The 19463-nt window shown below is 34.5% G+C and overlaps 1 protein-coding gene across 2 annotated transcripts in view; it reads left to right on the forward strand.

The window, feature by feature from the left end:
* Window positions 1–19463, forward strand: part of RB1CC1 (RB1 inducible coiled-coil 1) — a 98461-nt gene that overhangs the window by 45569 nt on the left and 33429 nt on the right. For both annotated transcript variants that reach the window (XM_055318232.1, XM_055318231.1), the window contains exons 8-15: window positions 4506–4676; window positions 13634–13818; window positions 13989–14175; window positions 14259–14340; window positions 14594–14655; window positions 15983–16086; window positions 16520–16646; window positions 16740–18640. In XM_055318232.1, the coding sequence (XP_055174207.1) occupies window positions 4506–4676; window positions 13634–13818; window positions 13989–14175; window positions 14259–14340; window positions 14594–14655; window positions 15983–16086; window positions 16520–16646; window positions 16740–18640 (2819 nt within the window). The remainder of the gene's footprint in view (window positions 1–4505; window positions 4677–13633; window positions 13819–13988; window positions 14176–14258; window positions 14341–14593; window positions 14656–15982; window positions 16087–16519; window positions 16647–16739; window positions 18641–19463) is intronic.

A 19463-nucleotide genomic window follows, 5' to 3' on the forward strand; every position in this document is an offset into this window, starting at 1 on the left:
TTATAGTGAGCTTGTATTTTAGATTAATAAGTTCTTCCCCAAATATACTAGGAAAACATTTAGGTCTGGGGAGTAAATATCTCTTAAAATATGATCCAGGGGTCCCTGGATGGCTCAGTCGATTAAGCCGACTCTTGATTTCACCTCAGGCACAATTTCAGAGTCCTGGGATCAAGCCTTGTGTTAGGCTCCATGGTCAGTGGAGAGTCTACATGGGATTCCTCTCTCCTTCTCCCCGCCCCCCTTACCCCACGTCAAGGGGGAGCTTCTACTCTCTCTCTAAAATAAGTAGATCTTTTAAAAAAAAAACATCCGTAAGCTGCTAGAAAAATCTTTGAAGTCAAAGTTGATGGGACACATATTTCACTTACACAGAGATAAGATAATATTTTGAAGTTTGCTGTTGTCTAAAGATGATGGGCAGGATATTTCATCTTTTTTTAAAGGGCACTCAATTGGAAAAGAGACTTGATCTTTGAATACTGAGAAAGGCAGTGCATTGTTTGGGATGCCTGGAAAATAACACATACCTTTCAAAATGGAAAACTTAAATAAATCCTAGGTTTCTTCTTATTCTTTAAATTTCTACTTCCTTGATGAAATCCTTTAAAGGAGGCATTTCTTTTTGGCCATTTATTTGTCATTAAAGACACCTTCAATGAAGACATTTGCCAGGGCATGGGAGTGTGTAATATATTATGCAAAGATTGCTGCCTAAAAGGTTTGAAAACTAGTGTTCCTATTTAAATTGTTGACATGTTAGTAGCCTAAAACTTATAACCTATGATTGTGGAAAGTCAAGCACATGATTGTAAATAGAATAATTGAGGTATATATATATATGTGTGTGTGTGTGTGTGTGTGTGTGTGTGTGTGTGTATTTCTGCATGAGTTAGAGAATAGGGCTGTAGACTGAGGAGAACCCCCTTTTAAAAGAACTGTAAGTTGGCTTTCCTTTTGCATGTTTAAGTGAAATCCAGCACAGCTGTATAATTTTTATTCACTTTTCATGACAAGAGAAAATAAACAATGATCCTTCTCTGGCTTAATGAAATTCCACAGGAATTTATACCTACAGAAAACGGAAGTTAGCTATATAGTATTATTACTAGGGTGTCACATTATTGACCTAAGTTAATGTTTACTTTCATAGTGTATACCAAGGGTCTTTGTGTTAGATTACATGACCATTATATTTTGAAAGCATAATACAAATTTTTATTTGGTTATAGTCACTTGATATAAAATGAGGTAGCATAGTTTAAAATACTGTCTGTAATACAGCACTCTTAAGTTGTGTGTGTCAGATTAAAAACTTGTGAAAAGGAATGATAATACATTCTGAAGAATTTATATATTTCTGCCTATATATTACAGTGTAGGACATTACAGTAATACGATATACTGCATAATAAACAGTACTTTGTCATGATTTTTTATTAGATTAATATTTTTCTCCTCTTGGTAGTTTTATATATTTATTCTTAATACCACTATGGCATTTCTAAAAATAGAATAAACTGATTATGGAACTTCTCATCAGAGATGCCTTCCATTTATCTCATGTGTATTACATAGTTACATATAACTCACCTGCTTGATTATCTGATAGTAGTAGTGCTATTTGCCAGTGAATTTTAAAATGCTCCAAGGTTTGATTTTCTATAAAAGCAAATCCTGTTTAAAGCCATCATTTTTACATAGTAATCCTAGTTTCAACAGTATTTGTAACATGTATTTCCAATTGCCATAATCTAAGATCTTTTTCAAAAAACTAGTCAAGACATAGGTATAATGGAACTTGCGTAAGATTGGGCAACATAAGGGCTCATATCCTAGCACTGCCATTCATTTATTACCTGTATCACCATCCATCCATCATTTGAATATTCTGTTTCATAATACTTGGGTAGATTGATGGCTTTTTCATGACCTTTTCTCTCCTATACTGAGAAAAATTTAGAATTGTTGCTACATTTTTGTGTATTCACATATTTTCTTGGGTTGTAGTATATTCATAATTAGAATGAGTCTTGGATATTCTGGTTCAGATTATACTATAAAAGGCAAACTTTCCGGCAGCCCCAGGTGGCTCAGTGGTTTAGCGCCACCTTCAGCCCAGGGTGTGATCCTGGAGTCCTGGGATTAAGTCCCACATCAGGCTCCCTGCATGGAGCCTGCTTCTCCCTCTGCCTGTGTCTCTGACTCTCTCCCCCCCCCCCCCATGAATAAATAAATAAAAAATCTTAAAAAAAATAGAAAAGGCAAACATTCATATATCTGACATTGGAAATTAATAATTGGAAATATGTGCATTTAGCTCATTTCTAAGCTGTCCAGATTAATACCAGCATAATTTATTGAATCTTGTTTTAGTGTTTTGTTCAGGATTCTTGTGATCTTATAGAATTACTGTTGTTTGCTCTGTGCAGTGGGTGTGGATTTAGAGGTGGGATGGAAAGAATGGAAAGGGTAAGAAAATTTTTAGTTTCTTCTAAGATGACAGTAACATTAATCTTTGTAAATATCAATGGAAAAACCCAAGAGTAAAAAAGTAGGATAGCACTGTGTTCAGTTACTAAAAATTTCCTAAATAATTAATAGAAATCTTTGGTTTGAAATATGTATTTAAAAAAATTCTCCAGGGACTCTATTTGGAAAATTTAATTTTTATTACTTGGAGACAAATAAAATATTAATTAGAATCAGCTTTTAGGAAGTCAGGTTATATAACCTGTACTCAGGTGATTCACAAAATAGTCTTCCACGTTGTCAGTGTTGTTGTATTATACTTTCAATGAATTATGAAATACAAACTATCATAATCAGGAGCCCTGGTTTTGGGTTTGTTTTTTCTTCTTTAAATCATTGCCATGTGAAGTCCATGTGTAGTTATAATTCTGCATGAGCTAAAAATTTGAATCTGTTTTAATCCTCATTCCTAGCCCTTTATCACCTTAGTGATTTAAAGCCAGTCTTGGTTTGTACAATACTTTGGACCAGAAATGTGTGCAGATTGGACTCAGTTACCATGAAGTTAAGAAAAGTGAGAAAATGTTAACATATGTATGGTTTTTGTTAGTATTGGGCTACCGCTGCCTATATTTAAGTAGTGGCTCTGTTAGCTTTTTTGTAGTGATGCAAATGTGCAGCCTCTTATTAATTAAATTGAACTATGGATAATAACAATAAAGTAGTAGTTTAGTTTTAACGGCTTTTGTATGTTCTTTGTGTACCAAACACTGTCCATTAAATATTGTACGGTCCTTTGATTGTAGAGATAAGGGAGGGCATCAAGAAGGAGGCGGTATTTGACTAGGACCCTTACATAGAGACAGAGATAGCCTTTCAAACACCTAGGTAGAATGATCAGTTTGAAGAAAGATTAGAGCTAGAGAAACACAGGGTTTGTCTGGATGTAATGGGCAATTCAGTTTGAAAAGAAGATAGGTTTGGAAAAATTTACTAGTATTCAGTCACTGGAGGCTGTACTGTATGCTGTGTTTTTTAGATGTCATAGTGGGCAGAAGAAAGCCATTTAGGGATCTCAACAGGAGACAACTGTAATGAGTTAATAGTAGAAGATAACATGGTTGATACTCCTGTGGAGGTATAAAGAAGTGATCAGAAACACAAGCTGAAAATCTGTGAGAAGGATCAGGGATTACAAAAGGGTTGAGATTGCATAGAAATTATGCTTATGCTGAAATCATATAAGAAATAGTACAAATGGGCTAAGCACAAAGTCCTTCTGAATTATCTGTATTCATGGATTAGACAGGAAAAGGAGCCAAAGAAGGGTACTGTGGAGGAATCCGTGAGGTAATGCCCCAAAGCTTCCAGTGTTTGTGAGAGGTTGTCTTCAATGTATATGAACTTCAAGTGAAAGGAGGTTATAGGTGATCTTCAGCAGAGTGGTTTTTGTGGAGACTGCATGCAAAAACACTGCCAATGTATTCTTTCAAGGAAAGGGGAAGAGTGTTGAGACAAATTTGTTAGGTTCCATGATTTCCAGAAAATTTGTGGAAGTAAGCCAGGGAACAGGAGAGATTGAAGAGTAAGAAAGTTGGGTTGATCAAGCAAATTCCTTTAGGAGATAGAGACTGAAAATAAACATACCTCCAGGAAGGAAGGAAGTTGACCTTGTTTTGAGGGAAATTAGAGTTTTAAGACAATGACCAAAGAACGTGTTTTAACTCTGCTTTACTTTATAAGACCTTAAAGATAACATTTTCTCTGTGACACGGAAGATTGATTAAATTGTGGCATTGATTGGAAGATTATAGTTCCTGGCACTGTATTCCCAATTATGGATTCTAATATAATCAGTAAATTTTTATTAACATAACTATCCTCCCAGTTTTGTGGAAGTATAACTTAGACTTCCTGTGCTTTTACTTTTCTATGTTTTTCATTTTCTTTCCTCTGAAGCTGTGTATCAAAATAGTGAGAAATATATTTACTGTTTGCTAAAAACTTCATTCATATGTTTTGTTGTCATTTAGCTTGATCCAAGGATTATTCGACCATTTATAGCAGAGTGCCGTCAAACTATTGCCAAACTTGATAATCAGAATATGAAAGCCATTAAAGGACTTGAAGACCGGCTCTATGCCCTGGACCAGATGATTGCTAGCTGCAGCCGACTAGTGAATGAACAGAAGGAACTTGCTCAGGTGCTCATTTCAAACTTCTCTCAGAAAAAGCAATTCATAGTTTCTTTATACCAATATTTTATATGTAATATCAGTTTGTTGTACACCATCATTTTACCTCATCCTTAATTATTGTTAATGCAATAATATTGTTTCCATGTATTTTAAGACAAGTTCTTAATGTTCATGTTTGATAAAGTGAGCTGAGGCCACTTTAGGTAGTAAGTAAAAGATAAACTGTGAAAATGCTGTGAGCAGCTGTGGAAAAAAACAGAAAGTAGTCATTGTACTAAACATTTGAGTACTTCCTGCTCTCCCCCTCAGAAAACTGAAAAAGAATTAGTGAAATTTGTTAAGGACAGGAGGAAAATATGAAATCTTAGAGATTACTAATACTTAGGTTTTTAGGTCTCATTTAATGCAGTATTCCAAGAACTCTCTTCTCAGATTTATAACCAAAAGAAAGTGATGGAGTTGCTAAGAGTGATTAGCCTACACATTTTCTGCCTCGTTAGTGACTTTGTCCTCCACTCAGTCTGGCAAAACAGCAAAAGAGTTAACTTGTATAATCTTGATTGAGATGTACACTTTTCTAGTTTAACTTTCCTCTGCCAGTATTTTTCCTCTGATTGTACTCTTAACATTAGAACATACAAATCATCTTATTGGTTGCAAATGTTTTATTTTACCTGCTTGGCATTACACAGTGTGTGTAGGTAGATAAAACGTGTATGTCCTTGCTTTATTCTTTTTAAATAAATTTAAAAATGTTTATTGCATTTTTATAGCTTCCTAATTGAATTCATCTGTAATCCTCAGACTCTTTTTTTTTTTCCTCCTGATTTTGGGTCCAGCCATCTTATTGTGAACTGAATCCCTTTATCCTACGCTCTTGCACTGACTGAGAATCCTAGTACCAGCACTGAGTAGATTGTTATAGTGGGTCCCTTTGTTTAGTTCCTGATCTATAGAAAGTAGTATTTCACAATTATAATGTTTCTGGTAGCTAGTTTTTTCTCTTTGTGTTAATAGAAGGCCCTTATCGGATTACGAATGTTATAGTCTACTTTTAATCTTGAGCCTCCTTGGGATTCTTGGAAGAAACTCAACATAGTCATAATATATTGTCTTTCTTATTTAATTTTGGATTGAGTTTAGCATTTTGGCAAACTGAATTATGTTGACTTGTGTGTGTGTATTATTGATTTGGTATATATTTCTCAAGTTTGGGCATCAAGTTTATGATGGCCTCAAAGTAAGGTGAAAAATTTTTTGATTAAAATATTTAGTCGATTTATTTAGTATAATTGCTGAATATTTGTTTTTAAATGTACTATTTCCAATTTTTCTTCCAATCATATCTCTTTTTACTTTTCCCCTTTGGATTGTTTTTATCATTAAAATTAAAATTTAAAAATTGGCGTGGTTCTTGGGTAGCTCAGAGTTAAGTGTCTGACTCTTGATTTTAGCCCAGGTCATGATCTCAGGTTTTTGAGATTGAGCCCCACTTTGGACTGGACGTGGGGCCTGCTTAAGGTTATCTCCTCCTTCTGCCCACTCCCCATTGCTTGCTGTCTCTTGATAAAAATTTCCTTTTTTATTTAAAAATTTATCATTAAAAATTATTTATTGAGGCACCTGGGTGGCTCACTCAGTTAAGCATCTGCCTTCAGCTCAGGTCATGATCCCAGAGTCATGGGATCGAGCCTCACATTGGGCTTCCTGCTCAGTGGGGAGTCTGCTGCTTCCTCTCTCTCTGCTAATCCCCCTACTTGTGCTCTCTCTCTCAAATAAATAAATAAAATCGTAAAAAAAATAATAATTACTTATTATTCTGTTTTCCATATCAGCTTTTTCCCTTTTATGTTACACATGCATCCTTCTAAGTTTGATATGCATTAAAACGATAGTATCCTTTAGTTGCAAATTTAGTTTTTGTCATTTGAAAATCTCTCTAAATCACCTTTTCTTTCTTTTTTTAAAAGCATGTTTTTTTTAAGATTTTATTTATTTATTAATGAGAGATACAGAGAGAGAGGCAGAAACACAGGCAGAGAGAGAGAATCAGGCTCCATGCAGGGAGCCTGAAGTGGGACTCGATTCCAGGTCTCCAGGATCATGCCCTGGGCCGAAGGCAGGCGCCAAACCGCTGAGCTACCCAGGCATCCCTAAATCACCTTTTATTTCTTAAGGATATTTTCTCTGGATATAGAATCTAGGCTGTCAGTGATTTCCTTTAGCACATTGCCTTTGGTTTGGTTTTTATTTATTTTATTTATATTTATTTATTTTTTAAAGATTTATTTATTCGTGAGAGATAGAGAGAGAGAGAGAGGCAGAAACACAGGCAGAGGGAGAAGCATCCCAGATAGGATCCTGCCCTGAGCCGAAGGCAGACATTCAGCTGCTGAGCCACCCAGGCATCCCTTTGTTCTTTTTTGTTTTTTTTTAAAGATTTTATTTATTTATTCATAGAGACACAGAGAGAGAGAGAGAGACAGGCAGAGACACAGGCAGAGGGGAAGCAGGCTGCATGCAGGGAGCCCAACGCGGGACTCGATCCTGGTTCTCCTGGGCTGCAGGCGGCGCTAAACCTCTGCACCACCGGGGCTGCCCTTTGGTTTGGTTTTTAACAGTTTTTACTATAATACAAGATGTAGTTTTCTTTGTATTTCTCCTGCATTGGGATTGTAGTACTACTGTGGCTTAATGGCATATCTTGGAAAATTCCAGTTTCTCTTCAGATTTTGCCTTTGCCTTACTCTTTTCCTTCTCCTTCATTGATTCCAATTATATATATATTAGACCTTTCATCTTATTCTTTTTACCCTTGTTTCCTTTATTCCCCATCATTGCAGATTATTTTTTTTCTAGCTGTGAATAGCTGTTATTAAAAACTCATTTATTGGGACTCCTGGGAGGCTCAGCTTTAGCTCAGGTCGTGATCCCCGGATCCGGGATTGAGTTCCGCATCGGGCTCCCTGCTAGGAGCCTGCTTCTCCCTCTGCCTATGTCTCTGCCTCTCCTCTCAATCTGTGTCTCTCATGAATAAATAAATCTTTAAGAAAATAAAAATAAAAACTCATTTATTGATTGATAGTTTTTATTTTTTTAGCTCTGCAATTTTAATTTGATTCTTTGTTTATATAGTTTCAATTTATCTAACAAGATAGTCTCATCCATCATCTCTTTGATCACATTAGCCATGTAGTAATTTAAAAGTCTCTGTTAAGCCTATTACTTGTGCCTGTGTGTGTGTGCGTGTGGCTATTCCTATAGTTTTCATTCTTGTGGTTTCGCCTTTTCGTGTGCCTAATTATTTTTTATCAGAAAGGCCAAGGAAATACAAAGCTTAAGATAACACTTTTGGAGAAAATTTGTTTTCATATGGTAAGGGCTCTTACAAACTTCTATCATTTTAATTCAATTTTAGGAATTTAGGTGATTGAAAATTGGTCTTCCAGTCTTTGTGATGGCCTGTCTACTTTTTGTAAATTTTACTCCATAGAATATAGCTTTTTGGGATACTAATACAAAATGTGTTCCATTGTCTTCCTTTGGTTGGCACTGATCTCCAGTTTTTTTTATTTGTTAGCTCCTTGAGGATGTCAAAGGATTGCCTTTTTTTTTTTTTTTTTTTTAATTCTTAGCCTTGGGCTGCTCTTCAAGAATCCACACTTGTCTCTAGAGAAAGCGATGCTGGTTGCTTAACTGGCCTCCCCAGGTTTCTTCCACCTCCTAGGTCCTGGCCCTTGTCCTTCACTGCTTTCTTAGGTCTCTAGTAACAGGAATGCCACAGGAAGCTTGGTCGACATAACCATTAAATTATAGTTTACCATTACATGAGATAGCTCTGAATTCCTGATGTTTTTGTTGTTTCTTTGACAAAACCCTCAATAGAATGAATCAAACATAATTAATTTAACAAGACTTCTTTTGATGGTCATTTAGGTTGCTTCCAGGTTTTCTTGTTACAAACGTTTTTCTAATATGCCAGTACATTTCTATCTTTATGTACATGGCCTAGTATTTCTTTAGGGACAATCACTGTAATGGAATTGCTGAATTAGGGTGTTTGTGGATTTTAAATATTAATTAGTAATGTGTAATAATATATCCTCCGTAAAGGAAAAATCTGTCAACACTCTTCTCATTAATTGAGAACAGTTTACTTTATATCAGTGTTTGCCATCTATTTCCTCTGAAATGTCATTTGCCAATTTTTTTATCCTAATGTTTCTGTAAGAATTTATTATAGTCTGGATAATCCTTTGTGTATTGTAAATAATACAGATACTATCTCTCTCTCTTTTTTAAGATTTTATTTATTTGACAGAGTGAGAGAGAGCACAAGTGAGGTAGAAGGAGAAGCAGGCTCCCACCGATCAGGGAGCCCAATGCGGGACTCAGTCTCAGCATCCAGGGATCATGACCTGAGCCAAAGGCAGACGCTTAACTGAGTAAGCCACCCAGGTGTCCCACAGATACTATCTCTTTGTTGATAGTGTTACAAAGATTGTAATACAAATTTTAAATTTTGATCTAGTCAGATTTATTGGTCTTTTTTTCATATTTTATGAACTCATCATTCCTTTAAAATCTTCAGATTTCTTTATAGCTGTTTCTGTAAATAAACTGGGACTTCCAGTTTTCTAATCTTAAGATAATCTATTTTCTCTCCTTTGCTCTGTCAAATCTCTTAGGGTGTGTGTGAGTGTGTGTGTGTAAGTAGATGTAATACTACTACAGTCAGGGGACTACACTGAGTGATTTAACATTTGGTTGTATTTTTTTAAAAAATATGCTGTTGTTATCCTTATCTATATTCAATTCAGCAAATGGAGTTGTGTAATATGAGGATAAGTCATTTTTCTGGAAGTGTAGTTGCTGTGATGAAGGGGCTTCTGGTATTTTTTAATTTTCTTTAAAAAATAGAGCAGAGCTGACCCTTAAACTTTCTTGAAACCAAACTGAAAAAAATTTAGTAGACATGTCCTGCTCTGTTCCTGTGAAAATTTGAAGACTAATTTTTGGTGTCCTGTGATCATTGAAGCACCCTGTCTAACCATCTTCTTTCCCCCTGCTTTATTTGCAGCTTTTGCTAATGTTTTAAGCTGCGGTAGCTCATAGAATTTAACTTTTAGACATCATAACTATTAAATATTCAGAATAATACTGTAAAATAGACATCAATGGAGGCCCTAAGATAAAAATTGTCACCAGGGCTTGCCTGAGTGAATGGCTCTGAGAGAAACTGGTTATAATGTAATTCTAAATGGGCTCATGAGAGACAAACGATATCCTATTGAAGTTAGGTTTGGTATGTGGCTGTTGGAACAACCTTTCAATCCTATATTTATGTGTTTGGCTGCCAAGAGATGTAAAGCGGCAAAGATTTTAACTGAGACATTGCTTCCACAGACAAGCTTTCTCAGATTTTGCAGTCTTAATCAGATCAGATTTATTTTCTCTTAGCATGTTGTACTTATCCTATATTATAATTACATTGAAGTGATTATTATTTTTTTAATGCGATTTCTTTAAGAATATAAGCTTCGGGGCACCTGGCTGGCTCAGTGGGAAGAGCATGTGGCTTTTGATCTTGGGGTTGTGAATTTGAGCCCCACATTGAGTGTAGAGATTAACAACAAAAGAATATAGCTCTAATCAGCAGGACTCAAGTGTCTCTTCCTCATTGCCCTATTCACAATGCCTTATCACGGTTTCTGAACTGTAGTAGGTACACAGTCAATACTTCTAGAATGAGGGACACCTGGATGGCTCAGTTGGTTAAGGGTCTAGCTCTGGATTTCTGCTCAGGTCATGGTGGGCACGGAGCTTGCTTAAGATTCTTTCTCCCCCTCTCTCTGTCCCCCACTCTCTCTCCCTCTCTCTCTTTCAAAAAAAAAAATATATGTATATATATGTAGCTATACATACCTACATATATACACATACACATGTATGTATATTGAAAACTTGGGTTAGTGAAATTAGACTTCTCTTTAATCTGGTCTGGAATCTTTCACATTTATTATTTGCAGATATCTCATCTGTTAGTTTTGTTACAGCTAATATTTTTTTCCATTGCAGATATTTTTATCAGTATTTCCTTCAGAATGTGGTGGGTGAAAGTAGATAAATTCAGATTAATTGATTTGAGGAGTTGATTTTAGATCTTACATAAATACAATTTTGTGTGGTTTCTTCTACCTACATAGCAATTAAATCTTCTAGCCAGTCTTATAGAAAAGAGAAAAGAGATGCCTGGGTCACTCAGTCTGAAGAACCTATGACTTAATCTCAGCTGAGGCCATGATCTTAGGGTTGTGATACGGAGCCCCGCATCAGGCTCCAGACTGAGCATGGAGCCTGCTTAAGATTCTCTCTCCCTTTTCCTCTGCTTCTTCCCCTACCCCATTTGTTCTCTCAAACTCTCTCACACAGTCTCTCTCAAAAAAAAAGGGAAAAGACAATGGAAGGAGATTTATTGCCTAAATATCTTATATGATAATGACCAGTTCAGGCAGCTTTAAGAGAAAAAAAATTTTTTTAACCACAACACTTCTGAGGACATTATAGACCCTTCTGCCTGGCCTGACAGAGAAACTTCAACCTATCTGTGAAGCTACATTAACACTGGAGCCCTGAAAATTTATTCACTGTGTATCATTTTTCTAGTAATCTTCTTATCTTTAAAGATTGTCAGCAAAATAAGAAAACAACAGGAATCTGCTTCCTAAACCAAAAGTTAACAAAATACAGCTTGAGGGGAGTTGTAAATACTGTAGTATACAACTAACAAGTTACATTTCTTTCAAATATAGTCATGATTATTTAATTCTTACTAGATAACCTAGTGAAATTCGGAATTAGGATATAGTATAGCTTAAGTTCTGCCTTCCCTCATCACTCAGTCAGCCATGTAATTTTCTTTTAAACTTAAACATCATGTAGCTATCAATCCTCATATTTACACATAAAAAAATTAATACTATGTGACATCAAGGAAATTTTACTTAAACTTTTTAAAATTGAAGTACAGTTGACATAGTGTTAACATTAGTTTTAGGTCTACAATATAGTGACTGAACAATTCTATACATTACTCAGTGCTTACTGTGATAAATGTAATCACCATCTGTCACCATAACATTATTACAATATTGTTGGCTATATTCCCTGTGATTTTCATTTCTATGACTTATTTTAAGAGGATTGTACCTCTAAGGAATTTTTCTACTTAGTCTAAATATTATACTAAGAATGCCTTAACAAATAGAGAATTTATTTTATTGAAAATAGATTTATATATTTTCTTTTAACAACATTTGCATGTATATGTTTTTCCTGTCAGAAGATTATTAGTGGTCTAGAATTTATTTTGAGGGGATTGATTATGTGGGTTTTTTTTTTGTTGTTGTTGTTTTTGGATTCAGTAGAAAGTAGTTAAACTTGTAAGGTTTTAACACAGTTGATAAAAGCAGTAAGTTATTTTTAAAGTCAGAAAAAATATAGCCACAGTGGAGCGTATAGCATATTCAAAGGTAAGTAAGTTATAAAATTACTGTTGAAATTGTCTTATTTTCAGATAAAAAGTGATTTTGACTTTAACACACATCATTTAAATTTAAATATTTCCTTGAAATTTAGGAAGACACAAAAGCAGAAAGAGAGAGAGGACTACCAAAAAGTTAGAAGACATGTTGCTGGCCATATTAAGTTCCTAGAAAGATAATTATTTACAGTGGCAAGTATGGCAGTCAGACAGACATGCAAATCATAAAGCTTCTATAACACACTAACCGTTTAGTAAGCAGAGTAGGAAAAAGAACCTATAAATACAATAAAAATACTTAGTAATAAGCTTATCAAGATGGCTTTGTACCTTTTTTTTAAGTGTTTGCTCTTGGGTTTTTTGTTTTTTTTAATGTTTTGCACATAAAACTACCTTATTTTAAATATGGCACATCTGTCTAACTTAATTTATAGCCCAAACACAATCCCTTCTTAAAATGATGCAGAGTTCACCTTTGAAAACAAGTAAGGATAGCTAAGAAAAAATATAATAGCTATTTTTCCTACCAAATAATAAAAGTTATTGTAAAATTGCATATTTAAGTTGTTATTGTTCTAACAACATGAGCATATACACACATGTATGTGTGTATGTGTATACATACATGAGCATGTATATACACATATATAAAAACATGAGCATGTATATATATACATGTATGTGTATGTGTGTGTATACATACATATATATAGTGGAACAAAATATAGTTAAGAAATACTGGAGAGAGGAATGACTTCTTAATAAAAAGTACAGTCAGTCGTTACTCATTTGGAGAATTGTACAAAGTACTATTGAATATCATTGGTTGGGAACCCCGGGTGGCACAGCGGTTTAGCGCCTGCCTTTGGCCCAGGGCGCGGTCCTGGAGACCCAGGATCGAATCCCACGTCAGGCTCCCGGTGCATGGAGCCTGCTTCTCCCTCTGCATGTGTCTCTGCCTCTCTCTCTCTCTCTCTCTTTCTCTCTGTGACTATCATAAATAAATAAATTTTTTTTAAAAAATTTGAATATCATTGGTTAGATTAAGTCAGTTATTTCATGGCTTAAAATCAGTGACCATGTTTTACTTAATGTCATGCTCTGACTGACCCATGGTATAGTAGGAGCCTAGATACAGAGGTTCTAGTTCTAATTTGACTTTTAAAGTATGTCCTTGGATAAATTACTCTATCTTCCCAGTGGGTTTCTTTTTTTTCCCCCTTGCATGAAAATGTAATAATTAGATGAGCAGAGACTTCTTAAAAACAATCCTTTTTAATGAACATATCTACATTCAAGATAGTAGATTTTAAAATCTTGTTTAAAAGTTAGAACAGTTCATGTAACAAAGGTTTTCTCTTAAATGAATGTTGATATCTTTCATGAAAGTTAATGTTCTTTAAAATATTTTCTCTCAAAGGGATTTTTAGCTAATCAGATGAGAGCTGAAAACTTGAAGGATGCATCTGTATTACCTGATTTGTGCCTGAGTCATGCAAATCAGTTGATGATTATGTTGCAAAATCATAGAAAACTGTTGGATATTAAACAGAAGTGTACCACTGCCAAACAAGAACTAGCTAATAACCTACATGTCAGACTGAAGTAAGTGGTTTCTCTTACATCTAATTTTGGATGTTTAGAAGTGATTTTTTAGTTACTGCCAAGAAGTGGAGTAATTTTCCCTTATCATTATATTGAAATACTTGATAGGTTGATTAATTTGGGATTTGATCATTTTTATAGAGTTTATGTGTCTCAATTCCATCCTCTAGGTGGTGTTGCTTTGTAATGCTTCATGCTGATCAAGATGGAGAGAAATTACAAGCTTTGCTCCGCCTCGTGATAGAACTGTTAGAAAGAGTCAAAATTGTTGAAGCTCTTAGTACAGTTCCTCAGATGTACTGCTTAGCTGTTGTTGAGGTTGTAAGGAGAAAGATGTTCATAAAACACTACAGGGAGGTATGGAAATTAAATTCTATTTTCATTGTGTATGAGCTTTATGAATTGGTGTGTGATATTAACATAAACTTTCCTCCTCTTAGTGGGCTGGTGCTTTAGTCAAAGATGGAAAGCGATTATATGAAGCTGAAAAGTCAAAAAGGGAATCCTTTGGGAAATTATTTAGTAAGTGTTATGCACTAATAAATTTATTTTTAATGAAAAATGTTTTTATTTGGAGATATGAGTATGTTATGTAGCATGTATGTGATATTAGTTACCATTGAAATCTGGAAAAACATTTCTTTTAAGGTCTGTAGAGTTGAATCCATTGTTAAAATTTAAATATGAAGAATTGTTCATTTGTTTTTCAAAAACCAGAGTTTTTTCCCCCTGAAATACAATATAAAATAACCATATTGCTAATTTCTTTACACAGGGAAGTCCTTTTTAAGAAATCGTCTGTTTAGGGGATTGGACTCCTGGCCCCCATCCTTTTGTGTACGTATTTATTTTTTAACCATGACTGAATTTTGTTATGTTTTCAAACCTTTATTTGAGAAATAGTGATATTTTTAGAAACATAGAATGTTTTTTTATCAACATAAAAATGGTTTTAAAAGTCAGTTGTCATGAAACTTGAAAATATATTCATATTTTTTGATCAAGAGTTTTCATAACATAGGAGGATAAGCCACACTACACTGGTAAGCTGTTAATTGGTAGATTTTCTTATTATTTTGTATTTGTCTCTCGCCGTCTTCTCATTCCCTTTATCTTTCCCCTCCTTCTTTCTCTCTCCCATCCTGTCCTTTCTTTTCCTTCTGTCCTCTCCCCCTTTTTATTCTCTTTACTCTTGTCTTATTCCTTTGTTTACAAATCAGAATAGGGTGATTCTTCAGGTGGCCTTCATTGAAACTGTGAAAAGTAAGTTTGTGTTTTTAAACCAGAATTACTGGGGATCATTCATTTTATTTCATGAGAAACCAATGATTCTGCAGGTCATAAAAGTTTGGGAAGCGCGTTAGGTTTTTTTGTTTTCTCTTCAGATGCATTACTTAGCTAACATGTTTCTTTACTGCAGGATTTCTTAGGGCTTTAAATGTATGTATTTTTTAATGTAATAGGGTTTCCCGCACTCATTTCTTTAGGACCCCTGTTTAATGAAGAGCATCTTGATTTCTAAATCTACTTAGGTAATGATTGAAACAGAGTTACTTTAAAATTTGTATTTCTTGACAGTATTATAAAGAAATGGTAGGACTTACCAGATCATTTCTTTTTAAGAAGCTGAAATTGACAAAGGTATTTTTGGAAATATAATGGAAAGGTCAAGGGAAAGGCAAAGAAGGAAATGTTACCTAGGAAAAACCTTTTTACCGTTTTAAAACAACAACGCATGTTAGTTAATTGATAGGAATAGACGTAGGGCCAAGGCTAGAGAGATCTTCATGGTCATGTCACAAGTTAAGGAAAAATTTGGGAATAGTCTATGTGCTGGTGAAACAATTGGGTTCCTTTAATGTTGATAGGATGCCATCCCATTTTTAAAAACCTGATGAGAAAAGGAGGAACAGTCACATCAGTTGATCACCAGTTGATCACATCAGTTGATCAAAACAGCTATGGTTCCCCGTTATTTAAGACTCAGTAAAATAGTATATGTGAATAGTTCTTCATTTTTATTTTATTCTATTTCTTAAATGTCAGTAGATAATTTATAGCATTTTTGCTTCTTTCTTATATTGAAATTAATTATAGTAAAAAAACATTTATAAATTTGTCCTGTACGTTTTTTTTTGTTTGTTTTGTTTTGTTTTTTGTATAGACTCAGAAGCCTCGAAAGTTTGACTGTGAACTTCCAGATATTTCATTGAAAGATTTACAGTTTCTGCAATCATTTTGTCCTTCAGAAGTTCAGCCATTCCTCAGGTAAATGTTACTAGTATTTTTAACTTTAGTTACCACCCTAAAATGTTTTGTTTTGGAGCTGTGGAAAGTAGCTCTGATAGTCTTAGGAGATGCCAGAATATAGAAATATTTTAGGATAGGCTGGCTTTCCTATGCTGCTTTAGGAAGTTTCTGGGGAATATGCAAATGATCAGAAAATGAAGATAAAGTAAAAGGAAATTAATTGCTTACATGTAACTGATTTTTTTCAAGTAATTACTCTGACACGTATACTGTGGGAGATTGCTAATTTATCACTTTAATGATTATATCTAGGCCTCTTAAGCTATTTCTGGTATTGATTGAAAGCGGATATTACCATGGTTATTTTTCACATAGATTGAAATATTTGGTTGTAGGTATCCATCTTTTCATTACGAAATCACAAATCTAATTTGATTGTATTCTGTTTCAGGGTTCCCTTACTTTGTGACTTTGAACCTCTTCACCAGCATGTACTCGCTCTACATAATTTGGTAAAAGCAGCACAAAGTTTGGATGAAATGTCACAGACCATTACAGATCTACTGAGTGAACAAAAGGCAAATTAAGTTCTTTCAAGTGGTTTGCTTCATTAGTATAAAATGTTTATTTATGTTGCTGCAGCTCTGTAAGCCTGTCCCTCTCTTTTTCAGGCATCCATAAGTCAGACATCCCCACAGTCGGCTTCCTCACCAAGGATAGAAAGTACAACAGGAATTGCAACTACTACCTCACCGAGAACTCCTCCTCCACTTACTGTTCAGGATCCCTTATGTCCTGCAGTGTGTCCCTTAGAAGAATTATCTCCAGATAGCATTGATGCACATACATTTGATTTTGAAACTATCCCCCATCCAAACATAGAACAGACTATTCACCAAGTTTCATTAGACTTGGATTCATTAGCAGAAAGTCCTGAATCAGATTTTATGTCTGCTGTAAATGAGTTTGTAATAGAAGAAAATTTATCATCTCCTAATCCTATAAGTGATCCACAGAGTCCAGAAATGATGGTGGAATCACTTTATTCATCAGTTATCAATGCAATAGACAGTAGACGGATGCAGGATACAAATATATGTGGTAAAGAGGATTTAGGAGATCATACTTCTCTAAATGTCCAATTGGAAAGATGTCGAGTTGTTGCCCAAGACTCGAATTTCAGTATACAAACCATCAAGAAAGACCTCTGCCACTTCAGAACATTTGTACAAAAAGAACAGTGTGACTTCTCAAATTCTTTAAAATGTACAGCATTAGAAATAAGAAACATTATTGAAAAAGTAAAATATTCTCTGGAAATAACACTAAGTGAAAAACATCAAAAAGAACTGCAGTCTCTAAAAAGTGAATATGAAGGCAAGCTTGATGCACTAATAAAGGAGAGTGAAGAAAATGAAAACAAAATTAAAAAGCTGAAAGGAGATTTGGTATGCCTTGAGGAGGTTTTACAAAATAAAGATAATGAATTTGCTTTGGTTAAACATGAAAAAGAAGCTGTCATCTGCTTGCAAAATGAAAAGGATCAGAAGTTGTTAGAAATGGAAAATATAATGCACACTCAAAATTGTGAAATTAATGAACTGAAACAGTCACGAGAGATAGTATTAGAAGACTTAAAGAAGCTCCATGTTGAAAATGATGAGAAGATGCAGTTGTTGCGGACAGAACTTCAGTGCTTAGAGCAAAGTCATCTAAAGGAGTTAGAGGACACTCTGCAGTTTAGGCACACACAGGAGTTTGAGAAAGTTATGACAGACCACAGAGTGTCTTTGGAGAAATTAAAAAAGGAAAATCAACAAAGAATTGACCAGATACAAGAGTCTCATGCCACAGTTATCCAGGAGAAAGAACAACAGCTACAGGAATTAAAACTCAAAGTTTCTGATTTGTCAGACATGAGATGTAAGTTAGAGGTTGAACTTGCATTGAAGGAAGCAGAAACTGATGAAATCAAAATTTTGCTAGAAGAAAGCAGAGCCCAGCAGAAGGAGACCCTAAAATCTCTCCTTGAACAAGAGACAGAAAATTTGAGAACTGAGATAAGTAAACTAAACCAAAAGATTCAGGATAATAATGAAAACTATCAGGTGGGCTTGGCAGAGCTAAGAACTTTAATGACAATTGAAAAAGATCAGTGCATTTCAGAGTTAATTAGTAGACATGAAGAAGAATCTGATATGCTTAAAGCTGAATTAAACAAAGTAACATCATTGCATCAGCAAGCATTTGAAATAGAAAAAAACCTGAAAGAAGAAATAGCTGAACTGCAGAGTAAATTGGATGCAGAATTGAGTGCTCTTGAAAAACAAAAAGATGAAAAACTCACCCAACAGGAAGAGAAGTATGAAGCTATTATCCAGAAACTTGAGAAGGACAAAGAGAAGTTTGTCATGAGCAAGGAGCAAGACAGAGAACAGTTAATTCAGAAGCTTAATTGTGAAAAAGAAGAAGCTATTCAGACTGCCCTAAAAGAGTTTAAATTGGAGAAAGAAGCTGTTGAGAAAGAGTTATTAGAGAAAGTTAAACATCTTGAGGATCAGATAGCAAAAAGGTAAGAATTACTGTAGTCTGTAATTATAAAATTAAAATATTGGTGATTCAAATTTTGTTTTTTTATTTTTTGGTGATTCATGTTTTAATTGTATATGTAATCACAGTACCTTGATTTTCTTACTTAGCAATATAGTAATTGAGATATTTTTATAAAGTAAAACCTTTTACTTTATAGTTAGCATTTCTTTCAAACATTTAAAAAGTAACAGACTGCATAAGCTTAAAAATGGATGAGTATCATGGATTTCCAGAGAAAGATTTTTTTGAAAATTTCAGATGTTTTCAAGGGCTCCCTTTTTAATTCATTAATTTCCTTCTTTTGGTTTATTTGAAGTCTTTTTTCCTAATTTCTTTTGTTGAAACATTCTTTTTAAAATTGTATGTATGAAAGGTAACAGTTTCATCTGAGCAGTGCTTACTTACTTAGTAAAGACTAAATTCTAAATTGGGGCTAAATGTTTCAGCACTATTACTTCCTTGATACTACAATTTCAGTTATTCCCTGTGTTATTCAAAAGATAATGTCTTTAAATTCCAGGTTTTTATACAGTCGTGAGTTTTTTGTGGTTGTTTTTTTTTTTTTTTTGCATGTTTAATATTGTGACTGATGTTACTACCTTTTTTTTTTTTTTTTAAAGATTTTATTTGTTTATGAGAGATACAGAGAAAGAGAGAGAGAGAGGCAGAGATACAGGCAGAGGGAGAAGCAGGCTCCATGCAGGGAGCCTGATGCAGGACTTGATCCCGGGACTCCAGGATCATGCCCTGGGCCAAAGGCAGGCACTAAACCGCTTAGCCACCCAGGGATCCCCTGATGTTAC

The sequence above is a fragment of the Nyctereutes procyonoides genome, unplaced genomic scaffold (assembly GCF_905146905.1).
Source record: "Nyctereutes procyonoides isolate TBG_1078 unplaced genomic scaffold, NYPRO_anot_genome, whole genome shotgun sequence".
Taxonomy (NCBI): domain Eukaryota; kingdom Metazoa; phylum Chordata; class Mammalia; order Carnivora; family Canidae; genus Nyctereutes; species Nyctereutes procyonoides.